The sequence below is a fragment of the Bubalus bubalis genome, chromosome 7 (assembly GCF_019923935.1).
Source record: "Bubalus bubalis isolate 160015118507 breed Murrah chromosome 7, NDDB_SH_1, whole genome shotgun sequence".
In the NCBI taxonomy this organism is placed as follows: domain Eukaryota; kingdom Metazoa; phylum Chordata; class Mammalia; order Artiodactyla; family Bovidae; genus Bubalus; species Bubalus bubalis.
Genome location: NC_059163.1, coordinates 19,787,972 through 19,813,114, shown reverse-complemented (window position 1 = coordinate 19,813,114; position 25,143 = coordinate 19,787,972). Strand labels below are relative to the sequence as shown.

Genomic DNA, 25,143 nt, shown 5'->3' with positions numbered 1-25,143 from the left:
CCGCCTTTCTCAAACAAATAAAGGTGGTAGCTGCGGCGGCAGCGGGCGGAGTTAACTTGACCGCGACTCATGCTGTCGCGGGAACACCGGAGGTGGAGCCCCACATAGCAAGAAGATGACCCGAAGTTGCTCGGCAGTGGGCTGCAGCACACGAGACACCGTGCTGAGCCGGGAGCGCGGCCTCTCTTTCCACCAGTGCGTGAGAACAGCCTCCGCGCTAGCTCCCAGCAGGGCCAGGCGCTGCAGGCCACGGGGGTGGGGGCGGGGCCGGGTGCTGCGTCACGCCGTCGACGTGTCGTGCGTAGCGTGGGGCGGGGGAGGGAATTGGGCAACTTGGAGGGTAACGCTCAGTTTAGTCATCTTGCTCAATGTTTGTCTGCGGAGTGTGTCTGCGGAGTGCTTGTTTTCTCCTTGCCTACCAGTGCCCTGTAGCTTGCCTACCGGACCCCAGTAGCTTTTAGCAGGAGTTACTCTAAAGGAGTCTTGCTGCCTTTCCGTCGTTTTATTGAAGAGAGGAGAAAGGAAGGCAGTTTAGAAGAACTGTTGAAGGCGTGCGCTTTCTTTAGTGTGTGTCTTGCTTGGGAGCTTGAGTACAGATGCGTTTGTTACGAATAGAGCTCGTGATAGAGCTTGTTTGGAATAGAGCTCGCCTCCTTTCTCCCTCCGGTTAGCAAATCCAACTTACTGATAGCGGGTTGTGGTGAAGGAAGGTCCAGCGTTAATTGCAGGGTGCCAAGCGAGGGGAATGGATAGATGGTGTTGAAAAGTTCTGAACTCCCTGATGGCTTTTAGATTTTTTCAAAGCGGCATTTGGGATGAGGGCTGCAGGGTGCGTGACGTTATTCTGATTGAGTGGGGGTAACAGGTTGGTGTTTGGAGAAGCTGAATCATCAGCTTTCTGGTTGTGGTTAGACCTCTGGTCCCAAACCTGAGGTCTAAGGTCTTGTGATCCGCAGGTAGTCACCATTCTCCACCTGGGTGGGGTTTGGTTTTTACAGAACTACCTAAAGATAGCCAAAACGTTGTTATGTGTATCCCTTGAGGAGGAATTGGGACTGTTGTGTTGTCACTGAACTATTTATTGTTCAGGCTATCTGGTTTAAGTGCTACTTTTCTGCTTTCCCTGATTTCCCTAATTAGTCACTGCTTTGATCTCTTTGGAACTCAGAGAAGGCCTGGGAGACTGAATTCCACCACCTTCCCTCCACCCCCCCGCCCCCCACACACAACACCCCACTTTTAGAAATAAGAAACAGGAGACACAGGGCTTTTGTACCCGGGAGGGTTCTGAAGGCCCTTGTTTTCAGATTTTAACTAGTACTGTGAGTCTTTACCAGTTGTTCACGATCATTAGCCCAGCTCTACAAGCCAGGTCCAATTCTGGCTGTATTTGGTCATGGCAAGGAAGTTTCATTTGGCACAGGAATGGGGTGTATTTTCAGACTGGTCAAATTTGAACCCACATCTGTGGGACAGTCTGGTAAAGGTCACTGAAATTAATGCGAGGTAGAAAAGTGGGTAGAACAGATCCTCTCAGAGGGAAAGAAATGTTCGGTATTTTTTAAAGTGGTAGCCTAATAAGGCAGTATGATGAGGTAGCGAGTTAGACAAAAGTAGACAAAGGACTTTTATGAAAAGATCAAAAAGAACTGTAGGGGACAAGTGGTATTTGAATTGGACCTTGAACTCTATCTAGAATGGAGGGTGAGGTGGATAGAGGATAGCATTTAAATAGAAATAGCATGGAAAAGGGTTTCCCTGGTGACTCTGATGGTAAAGAATCCGCCTGCAATGTGGGAGACCTGGGTTTGATCCCTCAGTTGAGAAGATACCCTGGAGGAAGAAATGGTGAACCACTCCAGTGGTTGCCTGGAGAATCCCCATGGACAGAGGAGCCTGGCCGGCTACAGTCCATGGGGTCGCAAACGGTTGGACATGACTGAGCAAAGAAGCACAGCACAGAGCACAGCATGGGAAAATAAAAGAATGGAAAGTGAAGATGTAGGGAACAAATTATCTAAAAACATGTCAAGGAGTTTCAATTATGTATGGTAGGCCTTTTGTAGTGTTGCTTATTTTTAAGGAAGGCCCTTCCTCCACCTAAGCTGCTGTAATTGTATCCTTTCTTCTCTGAGATTTGCTTCCATCACTTAGTTCTTGTTCTAGTTTCATTTTAAATTGCTCTCTCTGATGGTTACTTGCCTAAAAACACTGAACACGCTTGAATTACTTCCACTTTTAAATATACTCAAACTCTTGAACCTTTGTGCACCTCTGCACTACCCTACCACTCTCCTTCCATTTACAACCAAGTTCCTCAAAACAGAAGCCTGCGCCTACTTCCCTAAGTCCTGTTGACTTATCAACCTACCGCAGCCAGATACCTGTCCACACCCACTGACTGAGGGTTATTGGTAATCTTGCCAAACCTAAATGAGCAATTATATTAATAAGTCTTTCTCTTGACCTGTTTAACTTTTAATCATACTGGTCACTACTTGAAACCCACACCTCCTTTGGCTGTTGCTGACATCCTCTCCCTAGTTCTCTCCCTTTTCTTTGATTTCTTTCTCAACGTTTGCTGCCCTGTTTTTCCTGTGCCTTTTTCCTGCTGCTGTTGCTGCTAAGTCACTTCAGTGTCCGACTCTGTGTGACCCCATAGACGGCGGCCCACCAGGCTCCTCCGTCCCTGGGATTCTCCAGGCAAGAACAATGGAGTGGGTTGCCGTTTCCTTCTCCAGTGTAGTGCATGAAAGTGAAAAGTGAAAGGGAAGTCGCTTAGTCATGTCCAACTCCTCACAACCCCATGGACTGCAGCCCACCAGGCTCCTCTGTTCATGGGATTTTCCAGGCAAGAGTACTGGAGTGGGGTGCCATTGCCTTCTCCAGCCTTTTTCCTAGTTTCTTTAAATAAGGAAGAACTCACTTATTGCTTTTATTTGTTTCATATGTTGTGGACCAGAGCAAGACCTGCTTAATTAAAAAAAAATTTTTTTTTGATACAATTAGTACACCAGTGTGCTGTGACTCTTCCAGCCTGATTTCTTCCCCGTTTATTTCATTTTCTAGATTAGTGAAGTGAAAGTCACTCAGTTGTGTCTGACTCTTTGCAAGCCATGCCAGAATACTGGACTGGGTAGCCTTTCCCTTCTCCAGGGGATCTTCCCAACCCAGGAATCGAACTGGGGTCTCCTGCATTGCAGGCAGATTCTTTACCAACTGAGCTATCAGTAAAGTCCTCATTTTCTAGATTACTGGAAATTATGTTTCTAAAAATGCAAATTTTACCATGCTCACTCCTTTAGGGAAGTGTTTTAATCCCTCGGGCTCTTTAGTGCCTAAAAAATAAGAGTCCAAGTTCCTCTGTGAGCCTTTCCTCTATACCTCTGTTCCAACCTAAATACATTCTGTCTGTACTTCTGTTAATGGTACATGTGTGCAGAATTAACCACAGTCTATGTATGAATGAGAAGGAATTGTTGGCCTTCCTGACAGCTAGAAAGCTGTAAGGAAGACAGGAAAGAATAGAGAGGAGAGAAGGAGTTAGGATACTGTGGTGTAAGTCCTAGTGACAAGGTAACACTGGTCTGCAGTAGTTCAGTCACTCAGTTGTGTCCGACTCTTTGCAACCCCATGAATCGCAGCACGCCAGGCTTCCCTGTCCATCACCAATTCCCGGAGTTTACTCAAACTCATGTCCATCGAGTCGGTGAGGCCATCCAGCCATCTCATCCTCTGTCGTCCCCTTCTCCTCCTGCCCCCAATCCCTCCCAGCCTCAGAGTCTTTAACAACGAGTCAGCTCTTCACATGAGGTGGCCAAAGTATTGGAGTTTCAGCTTTAGCATGAGTCCTTCCAATGAACACCCAGGACTGATCTCCTTTAGAATGGACTGGTTGGATCTCCCTGCAGTCCAAGGGACTCCCAAGAGACTTCCCCAACACCACAATTCAAAAGCATCAATTCTTGGGCGTTCAGCTTTCTTCACAATCCAACTCTCACATCCATACATGACCACTGGAAAAACCATAGCCTTGACTAGACGGACCTTTGTCGGCAAAGTGATGTCTCTGCTTTTTAATATGCTATCTAGGTTGGTCATAACTTTGCTTCCAAGGAGTAAGCGTCTTTTAATTTCATGGCTGCAGTCACCATCTGCAGTGATTTTGGAGCCCAAAAAAATAAACTCTGACACTGTTTCCACTGTTTCCCCATCTATTTCCCATGAAGTGACGGGACCAGTTGCCGTGATCTTAGTTTTCTTATTGTTGAGCTTTAAGCCAACTTTTTCCCTCTCCTCTTTCACTTTCATCAAGAGGCTTTTTAGTTCCTCTTCACTTTCTGCCATAAGGGTTGGTGTCATCTGCACATCTGAGGTTATTGATATTTCTCCTGGCAGTCTTGATTCCAGCTTGTGCTTCTTCCAGTCCAGCGTTTCTCATGATGTACTCTGCATATAAGTTAAATAAGCAGGGTGACAATATACAGCCTGACGTACTCCTTTTCCTATTTGGAACCAGTCTGTTGTTCCATGTCCAGTTCTAACTGTTGCTTCCTGACCTACATATAGGTTTCTCAAGAGGCAGGTGAGGTGGTCTGGTATTCCCATCTCTTTCAGAATTTCCCACAGTTTAAAGTGATCCACACAGTCAAAGGCTTTGGTCTGCAGTAAGGGCTCAGCAAAAAGGTAATATGGGAAGGAGAGAGTTAATCAACTTGCTGTTGCCTGAAGCTGCCATCTTCAAACTATTTGATCATGGCACTCTTTCCATAACAAAAATTTTGAATACATGCCTCTGATATTATTATGAGAATATTGGTGCTCTGTCAAACATATGAATGACTTAAATGGAAAGTGGGACCGGCAAGTTAAGAATTGAAGTGACCCTTTGATATATTCTCTTTCTGTAGGTATAAAGAGATTAAGAAATTTATTTCATAACCAAGGAAATATATGTATTGGTAATTTGGAACAGTTCTGCCTGAACTGTTGTAATGAATTCTGTTTTAAACTTTTATTTATATGTTACAAACATCTGTTTTCAATAAGCAGATGGTAACATGTTTGCTTGTCTCTTTTTTGGAAGAGGCTTAAGCTATAGGTGTAGTTAAAGCCCTCCCCCTCAGTCCTTTCTCTCTCCCTCCCTGGATGTAACCCCTGTAGAAGAGGTTTTGTTAGCCACTTTTCTGGAAAATATTCGATGTGCAGGGAGCCAGAGGTAAATCCTCACTAACAGTGTAAAAAAGGCATAGTCAACAGGAGGAAGAAAATGGATTCTGTGTTACACTGTAAGCCAATTCATTATTGTGTATATGAGATGGTGATTGGTTGAGAATTTTTCTGGTAAAGAACCCACCTGCAATGCGGGAGACCTGGGTTTGATCCCTGGGTTGGGAAGATCCCCTGGAGAAGGGAAAGGCTACCCACCCCAGTATTCTGGCCTGGAGAATTCGATGGACTGTATAGTCCATGGGGTTGCAAAGAGTCAGACACGAATAAGCGACCTTCACTTTGAGAGGTGGCTTTAGACTGGGGACCTCTGGATTCCAGTTTTATTTGATTAGTTAATCTATTTGCTTTTAAATATGATTTATGTGGCTGGTCTGGGCCATAGCTGTGACACACAGGAACTCTGGGTCTTAGTTGCAGCATGCGGGATCTTTAGTTGTGGCTTTGCAACTCTTAGTTGCGGCACGTGGGATCTAGTTCCCTGGCCAGGGATGGAATCGAGGCCCCTTACCTTGGGAGCAGAGAGTCTTAGCTACTGGCCCACAAGGGAAGCTCCTTAATTCCAATATTAACTGACTATTTACTGATGGCTAAACTTGGCTGCTCCAGTCTTGGTTTCATCTTCTGTAAAAGGATAAAAACCTGTCTTACTGAGCTTTTTTTTTTTTTTTCTGAGACTAAAAATGTCTTTAAAACATACAAAACACAAGGTAAATGCTTTAAAAGTATTATCAATTATTAATACCAATTTATTTTTGTCCAGAACTCAATCATGCTGGTTAAAGACTACAGTATTTACCAGCCTTTTCCATGTCATTTTACACATCAGAAAGCTACAAACCTAGAAACCTGTTTGGGACTGGCTTAATGTAACTACTTCAAGAGCTCCAGGTGGCCCAGGCCCACCCCATGGGCTAAGGGCATTGATAGCTGTGCCCTCCAGGTGTGCCAGTTGGGAAGCTCTGCATCGGAAAATCAGGCTAGTAATGTACCTTGGTAGACCAGCCAACTTTTTATGGTCCCTGACTTGCTAAGAGACTACACTCAATCTGGAAATGTTGCCTCACAAACACGCACCATCATTAAGAAAACCCAGTGAAAAGAGATGTGCCTTTGTTTATTGGAAAATAATTCCCTGTACATTCTCTCATGATTGTGTAGCATCATTTTTCTGGAACAATAAGATAAAAAGCCCCCAAAGTGGAATTAGTTGTTCCTAACAAAGAACAAACTTTAGATGGTACCTTTCCATTTACAGAGTGCTTCTGAACACATCTGTGTCATACACTCTTACTGCCGCCCTGGAGGAAGCTGATAGACTGAGAGATGTATCTAGTGCCACATGGCTGAAAAAGGGAATGGAGGCTTAAATGCAGGTTTTCCAACTCACTGTTGTTTCTCAAGGTGATTGAGAGAGTATCTCAGAATTATGTTTTGCCATTTTGACATATCATTTCCCTAACAAAATTAGCTGAGGAAATGAAACTTTTTTTTTACCAGTTTCAGTTCTTTACAACTGTGCACTTTAAAGCATGAGTTAAAATATGTAAGAGTGATACCTGTCAATCTGTCTCCAAGATAAAGAAGAAGGTGCAGATAGAGCAGTTCTGTGATTTAATCTCATCAGTTTTTTCCCTCACTCATTTCTGAATATAATAAATAATTCTGAATATAAAAAATTTGGCTGGGATTGACAAGTAGAAAAATGCTAGGTAGTTTTTATGTTCAAGGCTAGGAAAAAGTTGTCCTTTCAAAACAAAATAGAAAAACTGAGTGTAAGAAATGTACTTGTTTTCTTTTGTTGTTCAGTTGCTAAGTCGTGTCCAACTCTTTGCGACCCCCTGGACTGCAGCACGCCAGGATTCCCTATCCTTCACCATCTCCCAGAGTTTCTTCAAACTCATGTCAGTAGAGTCAATGATACTGTCCAACCATCTCATCCTTTGTTATCGCCCTTTCCATTTGCCTTCAGTCTTTTCCAGCATCAAGGTCTTTTCCAATGAGTCAGCTCTTCCCATCAGGTGGCCAAAGTATTGGAGCTTCCCCATCAGTCCTTCCGATGAATATTCAGGGTTGATTTCCTTTACAGTTGGCTGGTTGGATCTCCTTGCAGTCCAAGGGACTCTCAAGTCTTCTCCAGCACCACAGTTCAAAAGCACCAATTCTTTAGCACTCAGCCTTCTACATGGTCCAACTCTCACATCCAGACATGACTACTAGAAAACCATAGCTGTGAGTACATGGACCTCTGTCAGCAAAGTGATGTCTTTTTAATACACTGTCTAGGTTTGTCATAGCTTTTCTTCCAAGAAGCAAGCGTCTTTTAATTTCATGGCTGCAGTCACCATCTGCAGTGATTTTGGAGCCCAAGAAAATAAAGTCTGTCACTGTTTCCATTTTTTCCCCAATATATTTCCCTTGTTGTGATAAGACGGGATGCCATCATCTTTGGTTTTTGAATGTTGAGTTTTAAGCCAGCTTTTTCACTCTCCTCTTTCACCTTCATCAAGAGGCTCTTTAGTTCCTCTTCACTTTCTCCCATTAGGGTGGTGTCATCTGCATATCTAAGGTAGTTGATATTTCTCCTGGCAGTCTTGATTCCAGCTTGTGGTTCATCCAGTCTGCTGTTTCACATGATGTATTCTGCATATAAGTTAAATAAGCAGAGTGACAATATACGTACTTGATGTGATCCTTTCCCAGTTTGGAACCAGTCTGTTGTTTCTTGTCCGGTTCTAACTGTTGCTTCTTGACCTGCATACAGGTTTCTCAGGAGGCAGGTCAGGTGGTCTGATAGTCCCATCTCGTAAGAATTTTCCAGTTTGTTGTGATCCACACAGTCAAAGGCTTTAGCATAGTCAGTGAAGAAGTAGATGTTTCTCTGGTATTTGCTTGCTTTTTCTGTGATCCATCGGATTTTTCTACTTGTTTTCTACTGTTTAGTAATGAATTTCCTCAAAATTCATCAGAAGCATCTGTTTTCTCACAAAATTTCCGAGGGTCAGGAATTGTGGAGTGGATTAACTGGGTGTGACTGGGAGGCTCATAAGATTGCAATCAAAATGTTAGCCAAGACTGCAGTCACTTGAAGCCTTGATTGAGGCCGAAGGATATCCTTTCAAAAAGGCTCTCATGTGGCCTTTGACTGGAGAACTCAAGTTTCTAGCCAAGTGGACTCTCCACAGGGCTGCTTATGATATGGCAGGTAACTTTCCCCAAAGAAAAACCATTCAATAGAGCAAGGAAGACAAATCTTCAGTGTTTTTTCCTGATCTGCTCTTACAGCCCATTATCACCTTTAGAAGCAAATCACAAACTCCAGCCCACACTCAAGGGGAGGGAAATAGGCTCCATCCCTTGAAAGGAGGCGTACCAAAGAATCTGTGGATATAGTTTAAAATCGCCACAGGAAAGGAAAGACACACATGTTAAATTTGAGCAGATTCTGTTAAGTGTAGGCTGTGCAGATAGAATGTGCAGGATAGTAAATGTGAGAATTGTCCACATACAAGTTGAAACAGATGAGATCACTTAGATACTGAGCTTTTGGATTTAAAAAGTCAAAGAACTTTGAAAAATGAAATCAGATCAAGTGAGTTAAACTTTAGCTGGACTTAATGTTTACATAAAGCTGTTAAATAATAAATGGGTTTGTGTAATAAATAATACTGTAGTATTACTATGATGTTTTCATGTTAATGGAACTTTAATATGATTGCTGTAGATTTCCAACTGATACTATACAGCGCTCAAAATGGATCAGGGCTGTTAATCGTATGGACCCCAGAAGCAAAAAGATTTGGATCCCAGGACCAGGTGCTATGCTATGTTCCAAACATTTTCAAGAAAGTGACTTTGAGTCATATGGCATAAGAAGAAAGCTGAAAAAAGGAGCTGTGCCTTCTGTTTCTCTGTACAAGGTACTTAAATCTAGGTGTAAACAGAATTCAACTTTATAGAAACTGAAAATTGAGACTGCTCACGTTATAGCTAGGATTTACAGAGATAAAAGCAAAACCGAAAACCTAGGCCTAAAAAATAAATCCAATAATACAATACTTTTGTTTTTAAAAATATATATGTAATATTATATAATATTTTAAAAATACATATGTATTAATATTAATAATTATGCTTTGGAAGGTGTATATATGCAAATCATGCCTAGAAATACATAAAGGTTACTGATGTGATCACAAAAATCAACTAGTGAATGTAAATAGCCTTAGAATTCAGGGTTTTGTTTAAATATTAGACAGTTTTCATAATATTGGGCTGGCCAAAAAGTTCCTTTAGTTTTTAAGTGCAAATAAAAGACACATTTTTCATTTTCACCAAGAACTTCTTTGAACAACATATTTACTGTTTTGTTCCATTACCTTCTGCCATTTCCCAGGCAATTTCATAATTCTTTCCTCCCAAAACTTTCTATGTTTTTGAGCAAAGAACTTTTGCAAGTGTCTTTCACAATATTACAAGGAATTAAATTCTTTTCTGTTAAGATCATTTTGTAAAAACTGAAATAATTGGAAATCCAAAGGTGCAGTGTCTGGTGAATACAGCAGGTGAATCAAAACTTCCCAACAAAGCCATAACAGACTTTGCCTGGTCATTAAAGGAACACACAGCCTTCCATTAGCCTGATGGGAGATTATGTGTTTTTTGGTCTCATTGTGATTAATCACTTGGTTTTCCAGAAGGAGCTCATAATAGAGGACCCTTTTCCAAACCCACCATACATACAATATCACCTTCTTTGGATGAAGTCCAGCCTTTGTGGTTGGTGGTGGTTCATTTCATTTGCCTCAGAATCTCTTCCATTCCGCATTATTGTCTAGTATCCACTTTTCATTGCCCATCCCAATTTGTCTTAAAAATGGAATGTTTTCATTACATTTCAGTAGAGAATTGTCACATGTGGAAATATGGTCAAGGTGTTTTCACTTAACTTATGTAGAACCCATACCTCAAAGTGATGAACATTACCAGGCTGGTGCAAATGATTTCCAGAGCTTGATTTGGATGCTTTGAGTATGTTTGCTATCTCCCATATGGTGTAGTGTTGATCGTTTTCAATGTCTCGATTTGACTGCTGTCAACCTCAACTGGTCTACCTGACCATGGAGCATCATTCAGTGAAACCTGCAGCATAAAACTTTGCAAACCACTTTTGATGCATTCAGTCAGTCACAGCACCTTCTCCATTCACTGCACAAATCTTTTTTTGCGTTTCAGTTGCATTTTTGCCTTTCTTGAAATATCAGTAATTAAGTATAATATGCTGAAACTGTTGCTTTTTTCCCCACCTTTAATATTAAAATGGCTACACAAAAATGCACCAATTGTGATAGTTGGTTTTTTTTAATGCATGCTGATATGACAGCTGTCACAAAACAGTCTAACAAAATTGTTTCAAATGAGGTTAAAGACAACTTTTTGTAAGATGGCTCTTTTTTGTTAGAACCATTTTACAAAAAAGAATGAACTCTTTGGCCAACCCAATACTTTGAAATTATCTACCCTTTTTTTTTTGGCTTTCCCCCAAAATGTTATTGATTTTGACCAGAAATGTACCTAATCATTAGCATTGATATGGAAAGAAGTATACAGGAAATAGAAGATTTTCTATGAGTCAATCACCAGTATTGGTGTTACATTTTTATGTTTCTTTTGATTGTTTTTATGTTATCCTTTTACCCCTTAGTCACACACTCACTCATATGTGACTCAGTCACTGTCTGCAGTCTTCATATAGTCACCCGACTATTCTATCCTGGCACTGCCCTAACCATCCTCTTATTCACTGGAATCTCTTTTCAGTGTTGTTTTATCTCATTCCCTCTTTCAGAAGAATATCCTTGGTGTCACATCCAAACACTAAGTTCCAAGAGCTTTTTATTAATTGATTTGTGCATCTCTGACTACTCTGAATTCTCTTTTGGAACCACAAATACTTACCTACTGCATATATGATAAATTGCCTTGCTTTTATGATTTTGTTTAAAATCAGTAATAGTTAGAATTTTTTGAGACCCACAATGGTCCAGGCAGTGCACTAGGCAATTTATGTAAATTAGCTTATTGTATCCTCACGTCAACTCTGTATTGTTATCCATATTTTATACATGAAAAGTTAAGGGATTATAGAGGTTAAATTACAGCTTTAAGTGAGGGAGCCAGGAGTCTAATTCCAGGGCCCATGCTCTGTCCTATGCCTTCCCTTCTGCACAAATAACTTCCCAGTCCCCTTTATTAACCATGTTATTACTCTTTCAAAGAACAACTCAAAACCTTCCCAAGTTATCACCACCTTTCACTAGTTACTTGAATCATTTCAGAAACTCAGCATTATGCTACTATTTCTGTATGGATCCCACCACCAAAAAACTTGTGTACATTGTCCTGGAGACTATACATTTTTAAAAATCAGAGATTATTACCTTTTCTTTCATACCTAATTCTCCATGGCAACCAGGCGAGTGCTTTGTATTCAGTGATATTTTAATAGATAATCATTGTGTGATAATTTCTGAAATAAACCTCATTTTCCATTTGTGTCCTAGGTTCTCCAAGGTGTACACCTTAAAGGTAAAGCAAGACAGAAAATCCTCAAACAGCCACTTCCTGATAATTCTCAAGAGGTTGCTACTGAAGACCATAACTACAGTTTAAAGAGACCTCTGACAATAGGAGCAGAGAAACTAGCTGAGGTGCAACAGATGCTGCAAGTGTCCAAAAAAAGACTTGCTTCTGCAAAAAACTACAGGATGATCAAGAAGAGAAAGGGCTTACAACTAATTGATGCGCTTATAGAAGAGAAGCTACTTACAGAAGAAACAGAATGTCTGCTACGAGCACAATTTTCTGGTATGTTCCCCAATGACCTGTAATACTTACTGCACAGCTCCTAATTTTTATGAAATATTACATTTTTATTTTGTATTGCCTATGAAAATATGCCTTTAGCTGAAGAGTCTCTAGCATAAATAAGAAAAATGAAAAATAATCACCAAAATCTTGTTAGGATTGTCCATTTTTAAAAGTTCTGTGTTTATTATAGGAGAAGCAAAGAAATGTATAAATGATAAAAACAACACATAATCCTACAACCCAGAAATGAGATCATATAGTTTATACCATATATTGTACTTTTCACTTTTTATAGTCACACTCTTGTCACTGTAAATTCTTTGTAAGCAGTTTTAACTGCTGCATAATTTATCACTAAAGCCTTTATTGCAGTGAGTTGAACTAGATAATTTGCAAAATTTCTTTGAGTCTGAAAATTGTGTAAGTCTCCAAAGTTTTTTCTAAAATACTCTATAGAGTATATATATGTCCATTGAAAGACTACCTAGTCTTCTTCGTGAACCAGGATATTTGAAGAGGGGTAACATAAGAATTGCCAACATACTCTTTGATGAAAGGAGTAGGGATTTTTGGATTTGCATTCTGGTAAAAAAAAAAAAAAAAAAAGGCATGTCAAAAGGAGTAGATACCTCCAGTGGAGGAGCATATTTTGTGTTTTTCCAGGTGGGGAATATAGGTTATAAATAGGGGTCCTCACCAGGAACAGAGAATTTTTTTTTCTCAATGGTAGGAAAGATTTGTCTCTTCATTCTGATTAATGCCGTATACTATATCCCTCAAAACGTTTCTCGTGTCTAATTTTTACTCTCAAATAAATGGTAACCAAGGAACAAACTAAAACAGATGAATGTCCTCATAATCCAGAGACTTAATTTTACTCCTTTATTTCATTTTCTTTCCTGTTCCTCCAAAAATATCCACATAGGCTGCTAATGAATAGTAAAACATAATAACTTAGGTTCAAACATTTTTCGTCCCTCTTTTTAGTGAAATGATCCACAGTGAACAAGATAAATTGATAGTCTCTAAGACTGGATAGTAACCTCTGAACCAACTCAGTTAAAATGTGATTATATTTGAATTTTGGTGCCTAGCACATTTTTATATCCAAATACTATGATCTGTGTCTGAAAATGTTACTGTACACATTTTTCATCACGAAGAATAAATTTACTCTTGACAGATTTTAAGTGGGAGTTGTATAACTGGAGAGAAACAGCTGAGTACTCCGCAGAAATGAAGCAGTTTGCGTGTACACTCTACTTGTGCAGTAGCAAAGTCTACGATTATGTAAGAAAGATTCTTAAGCTGCCTCATTCTTCCATCCTCAGAACGTAAGTGAATGACCTTTTTGATGTAAAATAAAACATGCTGTTCTTTCTTGCAGTTTATACACTAACGCTGTGTGTATTCATACTCTTAGTTTCGTCCTTCTCTTTTTAAAAACTTCTTGGTGGTATTTGCATAGTATCACAATCTCGATATTTGATCAGCAGAGTGAGGGCATGTAGGCTGACAGGTTTTTTTTTTTTTTGCATTTTTCAGATGGTAGAGACCCTCTGGGTGGTAAAAACTGAATCTTGAAATAGTGGAATATACTTCAGTAGTTTTGTGTACTTCATATACTTCAGTAGTTTTAATATGTAACTAATCTACAAGAGTTCTAGACTGATACCATTGGTTTGAGGCAAAGATCACTGATGCCAGTGCAGTTATCCAGAGAACAGATTTATGAAAAATAATTTTTTAGGATCTGTGGTTAAAATACATAGATATATTTATTTTCTCTTCTTGTTCAGTCACTAAATCATGTCTGACTCTTTGTGACCCCATGGACTGCAGCACACCAGGCTTCCCTATTATTCCCTATTATTTTCTCTAAGTGGGAAGCAAAAAAACACAGTGACTGTGATGCCTTATAAATTTAATACTCACTATTCACTGTTATTTAAAATCGCTGGTTTTACAGATCCCTTTATTTTTGTTTGGTTCAAATGGCAGCAGTGCATTGCCTCACACTTCTGGAAGCTAGAGGTCCAAAATCAAGGTGCTGACACGGTTAGTTCCTTCTAAGGGTTGTGAGGTGAGGGTCTGTTCCAGGCCTCTTTCCTTGGCTGATAGATGGTGGTCTTCTCGCTGTGTTTCTGCACATCGTCTTCCGTTATCCATGTGTGTTTCTGTGTCCACATTTCCTCCTCTTATGAGGATGCAGTCATGTTGAATTCGGGTGTGCCTTAGTGACCTCATTTTTACTTGATGAGTAAAGATCCCCACCTCCAAATAAGAGCACACTCTGAGGAACTGGGGATCAGCATGATGGATGATACATCTTTTTCGAGGATGCAGTTCAATTTACACCAGTCACATTCCTGCTGCCTGGGCCTCCCATTACCTGGAACTGTAGGCTAACTCCTTCCTGTGGCTCCCAGAGCCTCTGTGACGAAATGCAGCTCCTGCTGGGTTCTGCAGCTCATCTCCTCCCTCCCTCTCTGCCTTCTTAGAGTCCATGTTCCTTCCGTAAGGCATTTCTTGCCAATTCTGGCCTTGGAGACTTTCTCCTCCATCTGCCTGATATGCCCATTCTCCCTGTTAGTCCTGGAGGTTAGCCCTTACCCTTCAGACTCAGATCAGATGTCACATCCTTTCTGAAGCCCAGCCTGCTGTTCCTCCAATTCTGGCCGAGGTACCTCTTGCACACACAATGTGGAACTGAATCTTAGTACTTAAAACACTGTCTACCTCATGACTGTGAGCTGCTCAAGTACGAGGTCTGCATCTGGTTCTCTGTTACACCCCCTGCCCTGGCAGGATGCCTGGAACACAGTGGTCTCTTGATAAATATTTATGGAATGGAAGAATGCCTGGATGGGCATTTAGGATTGTGAACAGATGTAAGGAAAAAGATCTGGAAGAATGTCTTTAAAATATTAAGTGATTTTTTAAAAATTATTTATTTATATTGAAGTATAGTTCATTTGGGAAGATCCCTTGGAGGAGGGCATGGCAACCCACTCCAGTATTCTTGCCTGGAGAAGCCAATGGACAGAGAAGCCTGGTGGGCTGCAGTCCATAGGGTCACACAAAGTCGGACACAACTGAAGCAACTTAGCACACATAGTTGATTTACAGTGAACAGCGTTTTGTTTCAGGTGAACAGCAAAGTGATTCAGTTATATGTGTATATATATATATTCTTTCTCAGAGTCTTTTCCATTATCAGTTATTGCCAGATTTTGAATGTAGTTCCCTGTGCTGTACAGTAGGCCCTTGTTGTGTATCTGTTTTATATAGAATATGGTGTGTATATGTTAATCCCAGATTCCTAATTTATCCCTTCTGCCGTTTTGCCTTTGGGACCCATACTTTTGTCTTCTATGTCTGTGAGTCTGTTAGTTTTATAAAGTTCACCTATTAACAGTGATTTTTTTTTTTTTTTTTACTTTCCATTTTGTACTTTTCTGTATTGTTTCATTTATTTTAAAAAATGAAAGTGTCATTTTATACAATCAGAAAAAAATTTTTTTTCACTTTGAGTCAGGGAAAAATTTGGTGTGAAAGAGAAATCAGTTGCTTCCCTACAACTCTAAAAACCTGGTTTGGGTATTTCTACTCTAAGTTATAAACACTTAAAAGAAAATGAAGAAGTTCACTTGTGTTTCTGCCTGATAAGCTTCAGTCTAGTAGTTGTAGACATTAAGATATCATTCAGATTTCCATTTAAAAGGCAAGCTCACCAGAACATAAGCTTTTTTAACCTGTTTAAGCTAGAACTCTTACTTAGAAGCATTGAAGAGTTTCATTATATACTTCCTGTATGTGTAACACAGTATCTTTAGAGTTCATTTGAGAATCCTAATGCAAAAGGATAAATTTTAACCACTTGATTAAAATTTGGTGACACGCTTGAAAAGGGTTTTTCACCATACCAGTGAATTGTAGGTTAAAAAAAAGCCTGTTGAGAGCCACTATACGTTTTCTCATTGTCTTATTTTGCCCTATTTTGAAATATAAACAACTGATGAATATTTTTGCCTTCTAAATAGTTACAGTATGTCTTTTGCATCCTATAATTGTTTTTCAAATCTATTAGTGCATCTTGAAATCAATTTAGTGAGTCATAATTCACATTAAATTTTATATATGCATTTATATGCACACATACATATAGTAAGGATATGGCATATAATAAGGGTAAATTCTGTTTATGAAAATTCTGGGTTGCAGCAATCTACCTGCAATGTAGGGGACCGGGTTTGATCCCTGGGTCGGGAAGATCCCCTGGAGAAGGGAATGGCTACCCACTCCAGTATTCTTGCCTGGAGAAGTCTGTGGACAGAGGAATCTGGAGGGCTACAGTCCATGGGGTCACAATGAGTCACACATGACTGAGCAACTAACTTTCAGATTGCAGCAAAATATTTGGAAACCTCTGTCCTGAAATACTTATGGAAACATACTTTAAAATTTCAATTAGAGATCGGCTAGTCTAGGAAATAATCTTGGCAACCTAGGATATAGCCCCCAAATCAGAAATTCAACCTAAAAAAACGTCATTTGAGAGTTATAAAAGTAAACTTCAGCAAAGACAGACACTTCAGTCTACCTCAGAATCGATTTAGTCTTATTTTAGACAGTTACTAAACCTGACTACTTCCTTTCCTGCTGCTGCTGCTGCTGCTGCTGTCGCTTCAGTCGTGTCCGACTCTCTGCGACCCCATAGACGGCAGCCCACCAGGCTCCCCCGTCCCTGGGATTCGGAAGAACACTGGAGTGGGTTGCCATTTCCTTCTCCAGTGCATGAATCTGAAAAGTGAAAGTGAAGTCGCTCAGTCATGTCCGACTCTAGTGACCCCATGGACTGCAACCCACCAGGCTCCTCTGTCCATGGGATTTTCCAGGCAAGAGTACTGGAGTGGGGTGCCATTGCCATCTGTAGCAAATTAGAGTAAAATAGAACTGATGAGAAGAATTCTGTCAGTTAGTGACAATCACTAATAGGAGACAATTAGCAGCAGCCTGGAAAGGTCAAGGAAACTGTAAAAGACTTCCCTGGTGGTCCAGTGGTTAAGAATCTGCCTGCCAGTGCAGGGGACATGGATCCGATCCCTGGTCCAGGAAGATCCCACATGCTGCAGGGTGACTAAGCCTGTGTTCCACAACCACTGAACACATACGCACCTAGAGCTGGTGCTCTGCAACAAGAGAAGCCACCACGATGAGAAGCCTATGCGGTGCAACAAGGAGTAGCCCCTACTCTGCAACTAGAGAAAGCCCTTGGGAAGCAGCGAAGACCCAGTGCAGCCTAAGATAAATAAAAAAAACCCAAACTCCCAAGATAAATATCATAGTGTAGGTACTTTTGTTGGGAGCAAACACTTAATTGTCCCAAAGGGCATAATTCTTTGACTGTAAAGACAGTCAGGAAAGCACTGAACGAGGGTCTCAGGAAAGCTGAGTTTCCTGTTTGTGCATGACCAGCAGCACAGCACGGGCCAGGCATCTTACCCTATCCCTCTGAGTTCAATCCCTGGGTTGGGTAGATCCCCTGGAGGAGGGCATGGCAACCCATTCCAGTATTCTTGCCTGGAGAATCCCCATGGACATAGGTGCCTGGCGGGTCACAGTTCATGGGGTTGCAAAGAGTCGGACACAAGTGAGCTCAGCACAGCACAGCAGCTGCCTCACTATCTCCTCATCTATAAAATGGGGTAGATGTACTAGATTTCTCAAAGTTTTCTTCTCCCTCTACAATTTTCATTTCAATGAATATACAGGTAAGGCTGGTTTATCATCTAAATTATAAACACATTGTTAGAACAAACTAGGTAATTGATTTGTACACTTCTTTCAAGTGAATAAGTTTAAAATTATTTTGTGGTATGTTTGCGTCTTAAAAATGCTATTTTTTTTTTTCAAGTTTCTTTACTGGGGCTTCCCAGGTGGCACAGTGGTAAAGAATCCGCCTGCCCAGTTCAGGAGATGCAACAGATGCTGGTTCGATCCCTGGGTCGGGAAAATCCCCTGGAGGAGGAAATGGCAACCCACTCCATTATTCTTGCCTGTAAAATTTCGTAGACAGAGTTGCCTGTTCATTGGGTTGCAAAGTTGGACACAACTGAGCAACTGAGTGCACACACTCTAGTTTCTCCATTATCTTCCTGTTTTATGGTCACAATAGGAATATATGCTTGAAAGTGTCAGTACAATTTGGCTACTTGCCTTTATTTCAACAGGGAGTTGAGGCTACTTTAGAACCATTTAAGGCATTTCCCCCTTTTTAATGTCTTCATTAGTGGTTTTTTAAAAAATATTTATTTGGCTGCACCAGGTCTTAGCTGCAGCACGTGGGATCAGTTCCCTGACCAGGGATCAAACCCAGGCCCCCTACACTCGGAGCTGGGAGTCTTAGCCACTAGACCACCAGGAAAGTCCCTCTTCTTCTGTGTCTTATTATTTTTCATCTTTTACATTTTCTAGATGGCTATCCAAATGCAAACCTGGTCCAGGTTTCAACAGCAACATTTTTTCTTTTCTTCAGCAAAAAGTAGAGAATGGAGACCAGCGGTATCAGTCTTGTTCACTGATGATTAAAGGTCTGTCTCTCACGCAGCAGCTCCAGTGGGACCCCAGCAGTCACCGTCTGCAAGGCTTTATGGACTTCGGTCTTGGCACACTCGATGCTGATGAAATGCCACTCGCCTCAGAAACTGTTTTGCTCATGGCAGTGGGTATTTCTGGTCGCTGGAGTACACCTCTTGGTTATTTTTTTGTAAACAGGGCCTCTGGATATTTGCAAGCTCAGCTGCTTCGTCTGACAATTGGCAGACTAAGTGACATAGGGATCACAGTGCTGGCTGTCACGTCTGATGCCTCGGCTCACAGTGTTCAGATGGCAAAGGCCCTGGGGATACATCTCGACGGAGACAACACGAAGTGTACATTTCAGCATCCTTCATCTTCCAGCCAACAGATTGCCTACTTCTTTGATTCTTGCCACTTGCTGAAATTAATAAGAAATGCATTTCAGAATTTCCAGAGCATTCAGTTTATCAACGGCACAGCACATTGGCAGCACCTTGTGGAGTTAGCAGCACTAGAGGAACAGGAAGTATCACATATGGAGAGAATCCCAAGAAAACTTGCAAATCTGAAGAACCACATACTGAAAACGAATTGTGCCGCCCAAGTCTTCAGTGAGAGCGTGGTCAGGGCATTAGAATGTTTGCTATCACTAGGCCTGCCTTCTTTTCAGAACTGTGTTGGTACCATCCACTTCTTACGCTTAATTAACAATCTGTTTGACATTTTTAATAGTAGGAACTTTTATGGAAAGGGATTTAAAGGACCTCTATTACCTGAAACTTTTAATAAAATCAACCATGTGTTAACTGAAGCCAAGACTATTTTTGTTACATTATCTGACACTAGCAATAATCAAATCCTTAAAGGTAAGCGAAAACTGGGATTCCTGGGATTTTTGCTTAATGCCGAGAGCTTAAAATGGCTCTACCAAAATTATGTTTTCCCCAAAGTCATGCCTTTCCCCTATCTCCTGATGTACAAATTCAGTCAGGATCATCTGGAATTATTTCTGAAGATGCTCAGACAGGTATCAGTAACCACTTCTAACCCTACCTGCATGGCATTCCAGAAAGCTTACCATAATTTGGAGACCAGACACAGATTACAAGATGAGGTCTTTCTAAGTGAAGTAAGCAGCCTTGACATTTCAATTGCTCGAAGGACAGACCTGGCCCTTGGGACAGTTCAGCGTGAGTATGGTGTCAGCGTTATAGAGAGTCTTTTTTACAAAGAGGATATTTGCCCAGACTGGTCTGACTGTTTGCTAAGTGAGGCGTTACTAGACCTATCAGTTCGTAGGCGAAATCTCACCTCTTGCGCTGGTTATATTGCCAATAAGTTATCAGCTCTTTTAACGTGCGAGGACTGCCTCAGTGCACTGTATGCATCGGATCTCAAAGCCTCTAAAATTGGATCCCTGTTATGTGTTAAAAAGGAGAATGGTGTGCATTTCCCTTCTGAAAGTTTGTGCCGAGTCATAAATACTTGTGAGCGAGTTGTGAGAACCCATTCAAAACCAACAGTTCATGAACCACTGCTTCCCAAACAGAGGGAATATTACCTTCAACAGAAAATATTATATGAGCTTTCTGGGCATATTTATCTTTTTGTAGAGTTAGATGAGCATCTCTTTGATGGAGAAGTATATGCCATCAATCACTTTGTAAAGTTACTAAAGAATATCATAATCTGTTTCTTAAAGATCAGAGCTAAAGATGTAACTCAGTACTCCTTAAAACACCACTCAGAAAGAATTGAGTTGAAAACTTTGTCAAGGAAACACTGGTCATCTTCACAGAATTACAGATGTTCAAGTTTTGCCAATACCAATAAATTCAGGCATTTGCTAAGGAACAATAGATAGACATTCAAATGAAGGACCTAAAATATATTAACATTTTTATTAAAAATAATTGGTCAACATTTATTTTAAAATTCAACTGACAATATTTTACAAATTCTGCACAGTGGACAAGTTTGTGTCTATGTCTTAGGAATTTCTGTTATGCACGTTATCAAATCTGCATGGAATTTGGTAGGGCTTGCAAGCATTTCAGAGTTACCTAAAACGTAAAAAGCGAGAAGTCAGTAAGAACACTAGCCAACAGGTGCTGTGTTTGAATTTACGACTATCCAACTGAGTAATTCAACTGGACCTACTTTAAAAACAAGTGAGAATGGCAGAAACAAGCACAATATTGTAACACAATTATCCTCCAATAAAAGTTTTAAAAAGAATAATGACAAAGGAGTCACTAAAACATTGACTCCTTTTATAAAGACTACATGCCCAGAAAGAGATTTGGTCTACAACTCTTAAGAATAACACTTGAAAAAAAAAAAGAAGACTGTTAACAGAATACCTATCAAACTGTGAATATAGTTTACTTACACATGAAAATTAGGCCAAGTTAAATACCAAACACTACAAAAATCCTTTTGCTGGGGTACCTTTGAATAGAAATAATTAAACTCTATTAGGCAGAAGGTAAACAAACACATGAGCCATGAAATGGACGATTCCTTGTGCTACAACCAAGCTCAGAAATGTTGTCTGGGGAGTATGCAGGTGATGTAATTTTCACAGCCCATTTGTCTGGACTTCATACTACTTTGAATAATAGAGTGGGTACTTGACTCCTATTGGAGGAGCACAGTGCTCATCAGAGAACGAAAAGAAGCCTTTTCTCAACTTCTTTTGAAGAGGATAATAATGAAACATTTTCAGTTTGGAATAATGTTGTTTCATATCATGTGATAAATCAGTTGGGGAAAAAATGGTCAGTTGGGAGAGTATGAAAAAGTTTGTCTTAATCACATAATGAGATTTTTTGGAAATTTGGGAGAAGCTTAAATAATCTGAAGATGGAAACATACTAAGAACAATTTTCTCTCTCGTATCCAGATCTGAAAAGATAAAATAGGATAACATATAGTTATATGTACTTCCAGAAATGGGGATATTTTAATGGGGAAAAAAAAAAAACAAAACGAACAAACACATTATTCACCTGTGTATGTAAAGTATCTCTTATTGTCATTAATGTTCATAGACTATAGTTAATATGAAGACAAAGTTGTAAAAGATTAAGGACAGATAAAACTTCAGTTGTATTCACTGAAATTCCCCATAAATAGTATATTTTGATATATTTCTGCTGGGTCTACCTCAAACAAAGGCTTCAGTTTTGAACTGTAACCAGAATTGTCCTGTATTGCATTTTATAAGGAGATTATTACTAAGGAGTCTGAATACTGTGGGTTTTGTTTTGTTTGCACTAGAATGAGTTTAGATGCACCAGGATAAATCTTAATTAAAGGAAGCCTGTTTATGTCACCACCTTTAACTTATTGCTTATATAAAATCAAGTTTTGTACTTATTTTTACTTAAAGCTAGGTTCATATCTGTAGTGTCTTATGTTCTCTGCTGTTACATCTGACCCATGTCTTGTGTAATTTATTAAAATAGTGTTTTGCATTTATTTAAGTGCTGGGTATAAACTGGACAAACCCTGAAGACAAGAATTTTTCCATCACTGCCATTAGCTCAGTTAGTGGTTCTTGCCTTGGTGCAGTGTTCTAAGTCTGATGTCAGATTTACTTGATATGATATGCTTCACAGTAAACTTTCTGTCCATACTTGATTAGGGTAATTAATAGTTTACAGTTTCTACTCAGCACCCTTGTTCTTTCTCTTCTTCAGAGAAAACAAATATTCAGAAATGTATCCTTCCTACTTTCAACAAATAGTGCTGGAATAACTGGATATACACATGCAACATGTTAACACTAAATGGAGCAAAGACACAAATGTAAGAGGTAAAACAACTCTTAGAATAAAATAGTGGAGACTTGGATTCGGCAATAGCTTCTTAGGACACCAAAAGTACAAGCAAAAACTTCATCAAAACTGAAAACTTTGAAAACAAACAAACAAACAAACAAAAAAACTGAAAACTTTGTGCTTTAAAGGACACCCATCAAGAATGTAAAGGACAAGCTATAGAAACATTTTCCAAATCATGTGTCTGGTAAAGGACTTGTATCTGAGTATAAAAAAAACAATAATAAAGGATAAAACAACCTAATTTTTTAAATGGGTAAAGAATACGAAGTTATTCTTCAAAGGAGATATACATGAATATGTGCTCAACATCATTAGCCTTTTGCGAAATGCAAATCAAAACCACAACGAGATATCACTTCACACTCACTAGGATGGCTATAATAAAAAAGACAAGATAACAGGCGTTGGCAAGAATGTGGAGGAACTGGAACCCTCATACACTGTTGGTAGGAATGCACACACTTTGGAAAACAGCCTAGCAGTTCTTCAGGTTAAACATAGAATTGCCAAATGACCCAGCAATTCTACCAACGGGCATATACCCAAGAGAAATGTACAAATTTCATAGCAGCATTAAAATAGCTAAAAAGTGACAAAGTCCAAATGTCCAACTCATGAATGGATACATTAAAAATGTGTTGTATTCATACAGTGGGTCACATGGTATATGTTTTACATTGTAACAAACTATCTTTTGCTGTGATGTACCATGCAGTACATTAACCAGAAATACATGAAAAGTTCTAGTTCCTCTACTTCCTCCCCAACACTTGGTATTGTCAGGGTTCTGTTTTGAATCAGCTGTTCTAATGGGTGTGCCATGATATTTCATTGAGGCTTTCATTTCTTTTTCTAATGACTAATGATGCTGAACATCTTTTCATAGGCTTATCTGCCAGTCACTGTCGTCTTAGGTGAAATGTCTGTTCAAGTCTTTTGCCTCTATTTTAAGGAAGGTTGATTGTTTTCTTACTGAAAACAGTTAAATAAAAACAGTAAGTTAAGTATTCTGGATAAAAGTGTATTATTAGATGTATCTTGCAAATACCGTCTCCCAGTCTATGGCTTTTAAAATTTGACTGAGGTAAAGTTGATGTACAGTGTAAGTTGCAAGTGTATAACATAATGAGTGGTTCACAATTTTTAAAGGTTACGATGTGGCTTTTACTTTTTTAGTATGTTTTGAAGAACAGACATTAATTTTAATAAGTCTAATTTATTGATTTTTCTGGGGATCATACTTCTTAGTTTCTTATCTAAGAAATTTGTCTAAACCAGTCACAGATTTTTCTTCCTATGTTTTCTTGTAGATATTTTCCAGTTTTAGGTTTTGCATTTAGGTTATGATCCATTTTCGGTTGACTTTCGTGTGTGGTAGTTCATATTTTTACATACTGATGGTATCCCAGCACCATCTGTTAAAAGGACTGTTCTTTTCCAGTAAATTACCTTTGCTCCCTTGTTAAAAATTGACCACATAAATATGAATCTATTTCTGGGCTCTGTATTCTGTTGCCTTGATCCATGGGTCTTTCATCAACACCACATTACCTTGATTAGCCTTATATAATTCTTGAAGTCAGGTACGAGTCTTCCAACTTTGTTCTTTCATAAAAAATGTTTGGCTATTCTAGTTGTACCGTCCCATGTAAATTTTATAATCAGCTTGTTTTTACAAAAATTCCTTATGGGATTCTGACTGGAGTTATGTTGAATATATAGGCTGAGGAGAAATGATATCTTAATATTGACTTCCAAACCATGAAAATTATATATATATAGAAGATCTTCAATTTTTTAATCAATGTTTTTGTTTCACATACAGATCTTGTACATATTTTTGTTATGTTTCATGTTTTGTGGTGCTGCTATAAATGGTAATTTTAGAATTTCAGTTTCTAAATGTTCATTACTACTATGTAGAAATATACTTTCGCATACTAATATTGCTAAATGCACTTGTTAATCCTAGTACCTTTTATTAAGATCCTCTGACTTTTCTTATATAGGCAATCACATCACACCATCCACAAATAGACACTGGCATATTTATTCATTCCCAATCTATGGCCGTTTTGTAAAAAAAGAAAATCTTATTGTACAGTGACCCAAACACAACACTGAACAGGAGTGTTTTGTTTCCAGTCTTAGCGGGAAACAGAGTCTTCACCATTCATGTGATGTTAGTTGTAGGCTTTTTGGTTGAGGATCCTTTTATTCCTAAATTGCGAAAGAATTTTTTTAAACCATAAATGGGTGTTGGAACTTTCTCAGATGCTTTTTCTGCTCGTTTCAGGGGGGAAATTTTTGAGATCTAATTTACATACCATAGTATTCACCCTTTTAAAGCATGTAATCTAGTAGTAGTTGGTATAGTCAAAAGGTGGTTTTCTGCAGTTTTTGAGATTGTTTTCCTTTTGTACGCTGACACACTGAACTCCACTGATTTCTTTGAATGTTGGGTCAACCTTTTATTTCTGGGGTAAACCCAACCTGTTCACAATGTATTCTTTTTATTTACTGTCAGATTTTTTTGTTGTTCAGTCGCTAAGTCGTGTCCAACCCATGGATTGCAGCATGCCAGGCTTCCCTGTCCTTCACCACCTCCCGGAGC

At 39.5% G+C, this 25,143-nt stretch overlaps 1 protein-coding gene across 3 annotated transcripts; it reads left to right on the top strand.

The window, feature by feature from the left end:
- The first annotated feature begins 60 nt into the window (after positions 1–60).
- On the top strand, positions 61–25,143 carry THAP9 (THAP domain containing 9). Of its 3 annotated transcripts, none has more exons than XM_044945734.2 (5): positions 61–195; positions 8,954–9,149; positions 11,793–12,096; positions 13,283–13,433; positions 18,877–25,143. In XM_044945734.2, exons 1-5 carry the CDS (start codon positions 116–118, stop codon positions 20,543–20,545), a joined length of 2,400 nt encoding a protein of 799 aa, XP_044801669.1. In that variant the 5' UTR covers positions 61–115; the 3' UTR covers positions 20,546–25,143. The 3 variants fall into 3 exon arrangements, with proteins under 3 accessions (XP_044801669.1, XP_006074502.1, XP_025145595.1); XM_006074440.4 differs by having other exon boundaries at positions 18,577–25,143; XM_025289810.3 differs by lacking the exon at positions 18,877–25,143 and adding an exon at positions 18,638–18,871.